The 13,185-nt window shown below is 36.4% G+C and overlaps 1 protein-coding gene across 7 annotated transcripts in view; it reads right to left on the reverse strand.

Annotated features, from left to right (window-relative positions):
• SLC4A10 (solute carrier family 4 member 10) overlaps positions 1–13,185 on the reverse strand; it is a 262,715-nt gene that overhangs the window by 134,836 nt on the left and 114,694 nt on the right. For all 7 annotated transcript variants that reach the window (XM_037044586.1, XM_037044585.1, XM_037044584.1 and 4 more), the window contains exon 3: positions 313–459. In XM_037044586.1, the coding sequence (XP_036900481.1) occupies positions 313–459 (147 nt within the window). The remainder of the gene's footprint in view (positions 1–312; positions 460–13,185) is intronic.

Here is a 13,185-nt window from a genome sequence, read left to right on the forward strand (position 1 = left end):
GATTTTAAAACTACTTAGAGTAATGACTATTATTTGTATAACTTATCAAGAGTTTGTACAACTAAGAATTTCTACTTACGTGTGTTTTTCTCAATCATAAATCCAAGACAGTCTCACCTTCACAAAGCAAATGCATAAGAGAAAATAAAGATTAAGCTTTCTCTCTCCCTCTTCTCCCCATCTGTCCAACACGACATATTTCAGAAAGGTTTAAACAATTTTATGACTATGAAGTATACTGTTAATTGGATTGCATGAACAAGTACAATATCATTACAGTCACAAATGTAATAAAAACAAGGCGATTCTTACCAAAGGAAGGTGACTCCCTTCCATCATCTAATCCCGAATCTCTCTCTCTGTCTCTCTTCCTGTGTTTATGACCACGATGCCTATGACGTCGATGGCTTTTCCTTCCTCCCAGGGGCACATGAACTCCAATAAATAGTGTCCGATGACCTTCATGAGAAGTAAAAGCACAAATTAAACTCTAAATTATTCACAGAAGATAACTTGTATGTTAATGGAAACACAGTTCAATTCAATCCAGCACATAATTTCCGTGTTTATGATGGGTATAAATCTTAGGGGCTTGGTACTATATTTTGGTACTATATTTAAGTATACCACAAGTTATCACAAACATTTATAATACTAATTACTTGGTTATAGAGTTCATAATCACCATTAGTTTATTAACTGTCTTCATCACTGTGTCTATTTCCCCAGTTTATAACTATACCACTGTCATTTAAAAAATTCATCCTGTTTTCTACCTACTCTCAACTAACCAGTTACCTTATCAGTTCCTTTCCCTTGCCAGTTAAGCGTCTCAAATGATCAGTCTTTAATAAACTGGATTTCACCCAGGTCTCTAATAACGCCAAGTCCTGTGGAGTGTTTTCAGCTCTACTCTTCCTATCGGTGGCACTTGATATGATTGGCCACTTTCTTCTCTGTGACAACTTCTCTTGGCCCTCTTCCTTCCTCCTTTGTTTTATTGGTATCAGTTGCCTTCGATGGTTCTTCCTCCATTTACCCACTCAAGGTTGGGATCCGCAGAACTCTGTCCTTGATCTCATGATTTCAACCAATAAATAGGTAGATCGATGGATGGATAGATAAATAGATAATCCCATGTATTTTATATATATAACTATTTTATATCTTTTATATATGCATTTACATATTTAATAATGTATTAAATTATATATATATATACATATCAGGCTCTGAGACCCATATCCTGGCACTTGAAACTCTCTCTCAGACTACAGACATCCTTCCCAAAGGCATGTCAAGTTCAGGATGCCCATGAAATTCATCCTTTTCTTTGTTCCCCAGTAATAACTATCTATCACCTATCTCAGCAAATGCACCATCTGCCCAGTCATCTCCAAGCCCATTCAATTTATCACTAGATTCTCATGAATCCATCCCCTCTTCAACACCCCTAGAGCTACTGTCTTAGTTTGGACCCTGATCATTTCTCACTGGGATGGTCAGAACATTCTCCTTAATATTTTCTTTTGTAACTCCAATCTTGTCCCACCTCATCTATCCTGTATACTGGTGGATTTTTTCCTCAAAAATAAAAATACGACTACATTGCTCTCCTGATTTATACTCACTGGTTGCTCTCTGCTGCCTACAGGATAAAAATTTTACTACTCTATAAAGCCAAATGATATCTGACCTCTCTGCCTATCTCTCTGGCCAGGCTTCTAAACATACTCTGCCAGACACTATGAGATGGTATGTACCCCTTCACTTCTGAATTTTCCAGGTTTTCTCAAATCTCTCTGCTTTTACTTAATGCTCTTATTCTTCCTATTGCATGAAACATCTTTGTCTCTCCTGACTATCTAATGAGTACTTCTCTATCTCCAAAGTCTCAGTTCAAGGATTTTAAAAGTTTTCCACACCCCCTCATTCTAAATATAGCCGACCGCTTTTTCCCCTTAATCACATACACCAAAGCACAATGACTCTTGTTTGTAATTATATACTTATAAGCAATTTTTCTATTGTGAATCTTCCCTGGGAAAGGCCCATCTTGTATCTTTGGCACCTGACACAATGCCTAGCATACAGCAAGTACCTACCAAATGTTTACTGATATGATGAACAATTTATTGAGTGATATTATGATAGGTGTCAAGAATACAAATATAAACAAGATATTATTTTATCCTTATTTATCAGCAGGTTTCAGCTTTCCCAATTTATATAAAAAGTATAATACATTGCCCTGGTCATCCCCTGGCCATACGTATCAGAATCGATAAGGAGAAGAGGAAATCACCTCACCAAACAGACATGCATTAATCTATGCAGTCAACACAACTGCAAATTTTCAACATCATTACTTTCATGTAAATTCAACAAATAATCTAAAATGTGTAAAGAAAAGCTTGAAAAAATAACATAACATTTTAGGAAGCTCAGATATCGAGACATACTACAAATATGAATTCTTAAAATACTTTACAAAACTTTGGCATCTTAAACATTATTAGTAACTTCAAATTACTTGGACCATCACTACATTGTATTCTTCTATCCTAATAAACTAAAGGATGTCAATCAGGGTGAAAAGTATAGAGCAAGAAAGAGCATTCAGATAGAGCCTTGCATAAAATTAGCACTTAAGACTCAGAAAAAGAGAAAGCAAAGGTTTAAAAACAATAAAAAGATGAAATCACAAACTTCTGATCACAGACATATGAGATTACATACCTGTTTTTTATCTCTACTCTGTCTGGGAACTGTCTTTTTGATTCCACGTAAGGAAACAATTTCTTAACTAGTATAAAGTATTAATAAATTTTATCACATTAACATCAGGGAAGTTATTAAAAGAGAGTGTGGGAGCCACAAAACATGAAATCTATAAATCCTAAGAAAAAAGATGGAAACTCAATGGGGAAAATAGGAAAGGAAAAAGCCCTTGAACAAGCACATAACAAAAGAGAAAATCCAAATGCGTAATAAATGTAGGGAATGGTGCTCAACTCAGGGAAATAGAAATTCCAACCAAAATGAGATATCTCTATATTCTCATGACCTTGGCAAAAACTGAAATGGCTGACAATTCTGTGTCTTGGTGTGATGCATACCAGTTTCTCATACAGTACTAGTAGCAGTTATACTATTGGAAGATCTACTTTGAAACAGCATGTCATTTTCTATTGAAGTGGAAAATAGCCATATTTTATGACATAGCAGTTTCTCTGGACCAGAGAAATCCATGCAGATGTGTGTGTGTATGAATACCTAAAGAAGCACTGTTTGTGAGACAAAACATTCAAAACAACCCAACAATCCATTAACAGAATATATAAATGCAGTAGGTTGCATTCAAACAATGGGATATATACAACAGTAATAAAAAACTACAGATATGCACAGCAACATAGATGAACCTCACAAACAATACTGAGTTCCCTTTATTAAGCATTAGAAATAAAAAAACTAGTCAGGATGCATGCACAAAAAAACATCGATAGAAAAGCCAGAGTAATAGTTACCTCTGGCATAAAGCAGAGTAGGAGGTAGGACCGGAGAGAGTCACACGAGAAGCTTCTGGGATGCTAGAAATGTTCTATTTCTTGACACAAGTCTTTGCTTTACAAATACTTACTAAACTTTATACATAAGCTTTCTGCACTTTTCTGTGTGTATGCTTCACTTCACAATTTTAAAAAATTTAAAAAGAAGCCAAAGAGAGTTTCACAAAGAGTGCAGATACCAGTTTATATGCTATTGTACAAAGGATTCAAACAAGATTAAGACCAAAAATTAGCCATTACAGTTGAAAATTAATGTTTATCTGAAATTTCTTGACCACATTTTGAGTAGATGGGAAATAAGTAAAAACTGAAGAAGTTTAGACTGTGAATATTCCCTAGAGTTGCAAATGAAGGCTTTACAGAGAGGTGATACTTAAGCTAAACCTTAAAGATTGCTAAGGTTTCTGACTTCTGGCCAAGATGGAGGCATAGGTAGACACACTGTGCCTCCTCGAACAACCAAAATAAGGACAACAACAATTCAGAAACAACGTAACAACCAAAACTGATAGAAAATTGAACTGTATGTAAGTCTGACAACCAAGGAGTTAAAATAGACACATCCATCTAGGCTGGTAGGTAGGGCAGAGTGGGGCAGAGTCGGACAGCCGAGCGGTGAGGGGTCGAAGCACAGGAAACGATGACACCAGGCGTGAAAGGCAGCACTGGGCAGACCCTGGGCATGGGGTGGCAACAGGCAAACCCAGCGAGGTGGCGACTGATTGAGAAGTAGGGCACCGTGCACAAGGTGGCTGGCTGACTGGGTAGCGGTCCCACATTTGCATACAGATAACTGGGGAGCAAGACAGATTCCGCAACCCAGGGTCCTAGCGCCAGGAAATAAAGCCTCAAAACACTGATTGAAAACACTTTGTGGGGGTTAAGGTGCAGGGAGAGACTCCAACCCTCACAGGAAAGTTTGTTGGAGAAACCCACAAGGTCCTAGAACGCACATCAGCCCACCCACATGAGAATCAGCACCAGAAAGGCCCAGTGTGCTTGGGGGAAGCCACGGAAGGGACGGAGGTGCAACAGAGAGCAGAGCAAAGTGCCATTTTTTCCCTCTCTGACCCCACCCCCACATACAGCATCACAACCCAGTGACTGAGTTGCCCTGCCCTGGTGAACACCTGAGGCCCCGCCCCTCATATGTAACAGGTGTGAACAGACCAAAAGATTATGGCTCAAGCAGAAAAACAGCTCAAAGCCCCAGAGCCAATACTTCTAAGTGACCAAGAGATAGCCAACCTATCAGATGCACAGTTCAAAACACTGGTGATCAGGATGCTCACAGAACTGGTTGATTTTAGTCACAAATTAGAGGAACAAATGAAGGCTAAACTAAGGGAAATGCACAAGGAACCAATAGTGATGGGAAGGAAACTGGGATTCAAATCAATGCAGTGGACCAGAAGGAAGAAAAAAACATTCAACCAGAACAAAATGAAGAAACAAGAATTCAAAAAATTGAGGAGAGGCTTAGGAACCTCCAGGGCATCTTTAAACGTTCCAACATCCGAATTATAGGGGTACCAGAAGGGAAAGAGGAACAGCCACAAGTGGAAAACTTATTTGAACAAATAATAAAGGAGAACTTCCCCAGTCTGGCAAAAGAAATAGACTTCCAGGAAGTCCAGGAAGCTCAGAGAGTCCCAAAGAAGTTGGACCCAAGAAGGAACACACCAAGGCACATCATAATTACATTAGCCAAGATTAAAATGAAAGAGAGAATCCTAGAAGCAGCAAGAGATAAGGAGACAGTTACCTACAAAGGACCTCCCATCAGACTGTCAGCTGATTTCTCAAAAGAGACCTTACAGGCAAGAAGGGGCTGGAAAGAAGTATTCCAAGTCATGAAAGACAAGGACCTACATCCAAGATTGCTCTATCCAGCAAAGCTTTCATTTAGACTGGAAGGACAGATAAAGTGCTTCTCAGATAAGGTCAAGTTCAAGGAGTTCCTCATCACCAAGCCCTTATTTTATGAAATGTTAAAGGGACTTATCTAAGAAAAAGAAGATAAAAAACATGTATACTAAAACGACAGCAAACTCAAAATTACTAACAACCACACCTAAAATAAAAACCAACTAAGGAAACAAGTAGAACAGGAACAGAACCACAGAAATGGAGATCGAATGGAGGGTTAGCAACAGGGGAGTGGGAGGAGGAGAGAGGGAGAAAAGGTACAGAGAACAAGTAGCATAGGTGGCAGGCAGAAAATAGACAGGGGGAAGTCAAGAATAGTATGGGAAATGTAAAAGCTAAAGAACTTAACACACATGGACATGAACTAAAAGGGGGGAATGTGGGAGGGAGAGGGTGTGCAGGGTGGAGGGGAATGAAGGGGGGAAATGGGACAACTGTAATAACATAATCAATAACATATATTTTTTAAAAAAGATCGCTAAGGTTTCTAACAGTTACTGATTAAGATAACCATTACCAGACAGACAAAAATAAGAGGCACCATGAATCTTGCTGGCAAGTCCAAAGGGCCTGGTGGGTTGGATATGGCAAATGTTGACCTTGTTTATGGAATGTTAAGATTAACATTCTTAATCAGGATGTTAATGGGCAACAGCCAGAAATAACATCCTAAGAATTTGCCAAATCAAGGCTAAAATGAACAATCTGAAACTATATCCAAACTTAATCAGGTTAGAAGAGGATACCAAGAAACGCAGCTAAACTGGTGTCTTGAAGACAGTAAATGCAAAGTAGACCAGGCTGAAGAAACTTCCTGAGGCAGAATCTTACAGGGGTAATTAAAAAGTCAAGACATATCTGGGTAAATAACTATGAGTGTAATTGATGGATTGCATAATAAACTATGTTTACCTTTGTTACAAACTGCAGGCTCTCTCCCAAAGTGGCTGTACCATTTTCCATTCCAGTCAGCAATGAATGAAAGTTTCTGCAGTACCACTTCCTTATTCTCATTTAGTGTTGTCACTAGTTGGGATTTTACCTACCCTAGTAGATGTGTAGTGATAGCCTTATTGTTTTAATTTGCAATTCCATATTTGCAAAATATGATGTTGAGCATCCTTACACATGTTTATTTACCATCTGTACATCTTCTTTGGTAAGATGTCCTTTCAGATCTTTTCCTATTTTGTAATTGTATTGTTTATTTCCTTACTGGTGAATTTTAAGAGGTCTTTGTATATTTTATTAATTTTTAAATTATTTTAAAATTTATTTTACCTTTTATTTTATTATTTTTATTTTTTGTCTTTCTATATTTTAGATAATAGTCTGTTATCAGATACATCCTTTGCAAGTATCTTCTCCTAGTCTGTGGCTTGTATTTTCCTTTTCATAACTGCCTTTCACAAGGAACAAGCTTTAAGTTTAGAGAAGTCCAATTTAGCAATTTTTCTTTTATGTATGTAAAAAGTCATTACCCAACTCACAGTCATCTAGATTTTGTCCTCTGGAATCCACAAGTTGTATAATTTTTGTTTTTACATTTAGCTCTATGATCCACTTTGAGTTAATTATTGTGAAATGTTTAAGATCTGTCTAGATCCTAATCTCAATATTTAATTCACTTTCAGGTATTTGCCCCAGTGAGTTGAAAACCAATGTCCACACAAAACTCAGCTCAAAATTTTCCATATCTGTTTTATTCATAATTGTCAAAAATAGGAATGAATAGGTGAATGAATAAACAATGGAGTATTGTTTAACAATAAAAAGGAGCTATCAACCACAAAAAGACAGAGAAAACAAAAATGCATATTGCTAAGTGAAAGAAATCAGCAAGAAAGCTATATACAATGGGATTGCAACTACATGAATTCTGGAAGACGTAAAACTATAAAGACAGTTAAGAAAATAAGAGTTTGCCAGGGATTCAGGGGGAGGGGTTAGGAATGAATAGGTAGAACATAAGGCATTTTTAGAGAAGGGATACCATCCCATGTAATGGTGGAAACAAAGAATGAACCCCACTGTAAACTGTGGACTTTAATTAATAATAATCTATTAATACTGGTTCATCCATTTTAAGAAATGTACCTCACTAATGCAAAATATTAATAATAGGGGAAACTGCAGGGAGGGGCATAACTGTACTTTCTGCACAATCTCTGCAAACCTCAAACTGCTTTTAAAAATAAAGTCTTTTAATTTACAAAATTCAAGACCCATACCTACTCATAGCACTGAGTAGCTATAAAGAAACTTACCTTACCTTTCTTTCTTAAGGTAAGAAACTTACCTTACCTTACCTATTTGTTCAAGCAAAAGCATGAACAAATAAGGGAATATTTGTGTCAGTGAGTAAATTATGTGTAAGGGGGAGAGGGTTCACTGTGTTGTTATGGTTAAATATTTTAGGGACATTTGTGAACTTAAGATACCTTCATGATGGGGAACACCTGAATGTGGACAATTTGGGAAATTCAAAGGAAACAGTTGGAGATACATTTAGGTTGGCTTAAATGAAACATATTTATGTGATTCACAGTCACTTCCATGTAAGTTATTGTTCGCTCTCCTGGAGTAGGAATGGCTTCCAGCCATACTTCCAGTATCAACTGAGCCATTCTCACCTAACACTGTAACACAAAGGTTCAAGGCTAAAGTAGAGTCACAATATCAGAGGCATAGCGATCTGGAAGCATATGGGTAGTGGAGAAGAAGCAAGGTTTCAATAGTACAGTGCCAGAGTTACTTTCTGAAACATTCTTCCAAATCTTACAGGCCATATATGCAAGAAGCTTGATAAGCATTTTCTTAAGATCACCTTGTAATTTTTCATGAAATTGTAAGTAAGTTGTAAAGATAAAAGAAACTTTTCTGGACTATCATGAATAAAAATAAATTTTAATTAATCATGATAAATACTGGATTAATTTTCTATATTCTCAACAGAAAATAATATTTTAAATGTTTGATATTAGAGATAAAAATGTAGGAGAAAAGTAATACAGATGCATGTCAGGTAGTTAATTAACAATATGTTTTTTCTCCAAATGTTATAATTTTGTACTTTTTTGTTTTCAAATAAGTATTTGTTTAAATTTTTCTATTCTAAATAAATATTTGCATCTGTGGCTAATTTATATTTAAATTTTAAGTTCTTTTTCTCTGGGAATCCAGAAAATAGCATAACCTTCAGGCCCCACAAAACCTAATTCTGCTGGTAATACCATCTGATGTGGGCAGCTCCCAATTCTGTATCTCCAACACAAGCCTTTTTTCCAAACTCCAAACCAAAATATCCGAATGCTTACCCGACACAAGCACAGTATGACCAAAAGCCATCTTAAAATAAACATGTTCAGGACTGAACTCCTAATCTGCTGCCATCCCAACTCCCTCCAAAAAGCTGCTCCTCCACAGTCTTGTCCATCTCAGTTGATGACAAAACGTTTTTCTAGTTGCTCAGACCAAAACCTTGGAACCTTAAAAGACTCTTCTTTTTTGTTAAGCCCATAACCAATCAATTGGGAAATCTGTTGGGACAACTTTCAAAATACTTCCAAGAATTATTCCACTTATTATTTTACTTCACCAGTCTGATCAGGGCCACATCATACCCAGCCTGCATTATTGCAATGGCCTCCTAACAGGGCTTCTCCAGTCTATCTTTAGTCCTGGCAGTCTGTTCTAACACGCAGCAGCCAAGGTCATCCCCTTAAAATGCAAGTTAGATCATGTCATTCCTCAACTACACTTTCTGATGTCACTCCATTTCATTCAGAGAAAAAGCCAAAGGTTTGCTAATGCTTGACAAGGCCACCTGTGAGCTGCATGCCCCACTCCTGTAGTTCTGCTATCTCCTCTTGATGATCTCCCCGTAACTCCCCCTCACACCAGCCAGAAGGCCTCTTACTGTGCTCACTGCCATCCTGGGAACTTCCCACTGTCTTGTTAAATATATTCCAACTGGAGAAATAGATCCAGAACAATGCTTGACAGTTCTTGGTGCTCAATAAATTTTTATTGAGTATATAAATCTTTGCATAAGTAGAGCTATTTTAAGTAAAATATATAAATAACAGACATACTGTGTTATCTAGTAAATTCATTCATAAAGTAAGAACAGAGACAAAGCTAACAGCCACAAATCTCATTGCAACAGTATTGAAACTACCACATTTATGGTTCTAAAGCCATGGAGAAAATATTTTCATGTTTCTGCATGATTAAATTATCTAGAGCAAAGAACAGTGGAATCTGGGTTAAAGGATAAGCTTCAGAAGTTAAAGCTTCACTGAATAGAGAACCTTAAAGAGATATAAACACATCTCTTAGATTTATGTGTCCACTTCCGAAGATATGGGTTTAAACTGGGGGCCCTCCCCTTTTTTCCTGAGATTTATTTGTATAAGGGAGAAAAAAATTTCTCTCTCGCTCTCTCTCTCTCAGTAAAGGAGAAGACAGCTACCCAGCAATTCCTGTCCAAATTGCCAGGTTCATAATCTTAGAGCTCTTCTCCTGCATGTGTCACCTCACACTGAAGGGGAAGAATGGGGCATGGAGATGAATGTGGTTACTGTGTAAGTAGTAATAATAATCTGCATCTGATCCAAAACCTCATGTGTGCTTTCAGGACAAAATTAATATAGATATAAAAATTATCAATGGGCTTAGAGGTTTTCTACAAAGATTGTATGAGATAATACAACAAACAAAAATACATGAGGCCTATAATATAGTAGATACTCATATTTGTTAGTTCCCTTTCCCTTTCATTGTCCTCACCTTCAGTGTCTTAAATGAATACAAAGGCAAAATAAAATTTTCCTGTCTTATTTCATTGTCTTCCTGTTCCTTTCTATATTGACAACTTTTTAAATCCCAACTGTAATAACCTGGCCTAAGGAACTAGAAAATGAGCTCAGATTCTGTGGAAAACAGTATTTAAATAAATAACATTTCCAAGTTAATATTACCATAAATTTTCCTATAATATTATACTCGAAATTGAATTTTAATTCTCATAGATATTACTTAAGAAAAAATCAAGAAACTCAGCAATACATGTTATTATTCTGAAATGACTTGGCATTTGTTAAACCTAATCTAAATTAGTTTTAAAGATTATTAGGAAATATTTTAATTTTATGATAAAGACCAAAATTTTAGTTTAAAGGGGGCACCTTTTCAAATGAACATTTTTTAAATTAATCAAAACAGTTAACAAATTAACTTTATATCATGTTAAAAATGCCAAAAGTAATAAAACTACAGATCACTGAGATGTGAATATATTCTGAAAATATTAGGAAGAATGGAACAGCAATCCTAAAAGTTGTTTTTTTTTAGAGATAAGCATAGAACGCCAAATTTTATTCAGAATTTACCTGTATGTTAGTTGAGGGAAAATACACTTTCCCTATTAGAAGAACAAAGGGTTCATTAAAGACAACACTGCTTTTTGAGCACAAATCTTGCCAACAAATCTTGGGTTTTGATATTTAAATTGTATGGATATTATCTTGTTGAGCAGGTCCAGGATTACTGTAAATATTTTCATTGGATAAGAGATACCAGTACTAAAAGGACTCCTGATGTGGCTGTGGTCATACTATACTGTTTACAAAATGCAGTGAGGAAAGGGTTGCATTTGGGGATGGAAATGTGATTTACTGTGATTAATAATAATACTAACAAGCTATTTTATTTAGCTGGCAGGGAAGGAGTCAAGCTTTCTGTTTTCTATGCAATGAATACAACACAGCTGGTACATAATTAGTGAGTTGCTAGAGCCATTTTATTCAGGATGTGTCAATCATGGGAAAAGGTCAAATACATTAAGCTGACTGAGCATGTGATCTTTTTAATCGCATGGAGAGTCTAACAGTCAGAAAACATAACAAGACATCATTTATCATGATATATCAAAGAACTCTAAGTCAAACACATTCTCACTGAGGGAAAGCAACAGAGAGAAAGAAAAGAGACCAAGTGGGTGTGAGTGACTGTGTGTATGCAAAGCAAAGACACTATATTAGGCTACTGCCCTGTCCTTTCTCACAGCTGTTTTGCTAAATGTGAAAGTCAAAGACCAGTGCTGGTCAGAGTCACTGGACCCTAGGGCCATATTTGCAACCAGTACAAAACAAAGGCCGCTTGACTATGGCTATTCTCTACAGAAAATAGATACTTTGAAAATAGATACTTCTCTACAGAAAATAGATACTTTGAATAGATACTCAGAGTTGCTCATGAAAAAGCCATAGTTAAAAAAAAAAGTTGCGGGAGATTTACAAGTTTAGAAGTCACTCCGACATATTTGCAAAAACACTGTTTCCTATAAGTTTATAACACTGTCTTGAGCAAAACAGCAACTGTAATGCCTTGTACCTTGAGATAGCAGTTTTTTTTCTCAACTTGGAACATCATGTCAATATTTCTTGAATAAATGAACGAATCCTAACAATATATATTTCCTAAGAAAAAAGAACAGGGGAACTCATAATTTTGATAGGTTACATGACAGGATATGATACCTGCACTTAAAAAAGGATAACCATCCAATTCAGGGCTCAAATTCAAAGGGGACAGCAGCAAATAATAAAAATAAAAGCGGTAAAAAAATGTGCATTAAAGCTAATGTTATATGGTGCCAGGCTGTAAATTCTGTAGGAGTTCTGTAGAGTGAAACCAAGGATAACCTGGGCAAGTAAGGAAGGTTTCTGGAGAATGCACAACTTGAGCTGGACCACAGTAAGTAGGTTCTAGATTAGCAGAAGAGTAGGAAATCTAGAAAAACAGGTAGTATGGGCAAAAAAGAACAGCTGTTAGGGGATGTTAGAGTAGGGGAAAAGTAGACATAGGGCATGCACTTTTATAATGACAAAAGCTTGCAATTTCACTATTAATTTAAAACACTTATGGGGTTTTTTTTTGTTTTATTTTGCAAGGAAGAGTGAGAAAAGAGATGGGCATATGTCCTAGGATACTTAAAAAATAAATACAAAAGAGGAGGTGGTACTTCTCACCTCCCCAACCTCATTTTAACTAAATTATGATTTCTGAACATCCCTGCTACTTCGCTTCAGGGACATAAGCAAAAATGCAAAACTATAAAATTTTCCAGATTTAGTATTGTACTGTATTAATTTGAAAGACATGCACATGTAGAAAGTGGCTTATTCAGGGAATTACAGTAATGAAGGACGCAAAGGCTTGCTTGGAAAAACTGATGAGTTGTTGAGGAGGAAACAGATTTCCATGAAGACAGTTGCAGGATTCACCTGTGAAACTGAAGGAATTAAACAAAACATCTAAAAGCAAAGATGAAAAACACTTTTCATTCCTGTATGGATGATTGGAAATAAGAAGTAGATGCTGTGGTAGATTTTGTTTTTAATGGCCACAACATTTTTTTCAGTTTCTCCCATCAAGAGTAGAATCTATTCTGCCAACCTATAAATCTGGGCTTGGCTATGTGACTTGTTCTGACCTATGAGACATTAGCAAATGTCATAGAAACAAAGGCTTGGTGAGTACTTGGGCACTGGTTTTTCCCTCTATTGCTCCTAGGAACTTTTATGTCACCATGTAATCAGGTCTATCAAAAATGTCTAATTTTATTATACATAACACCAGTAAGTATTCCCTTAGCACTCTGAACTTTCAATAGAACTTT

The sequence above is a fragment of the Sturnira hondurensis genome, unplaced genomic scaffold (genome assembly GCF_014824575.4).
Source record: "Sturnira hondurensis isolate 20B ecotype Veracruz unplaced genomic scaffold, ASM1482457v3 Scaffold0004136, whole genome shotgun sequence".
In the NCBI taxonomy this organism is placed as follows: domain Eukaryota; kingdom Metazoa; phylum Chordata; class Mammalia; order Chiroptera; family Phyllostomidae; genus Sturnira; species Sturnira hondurensis.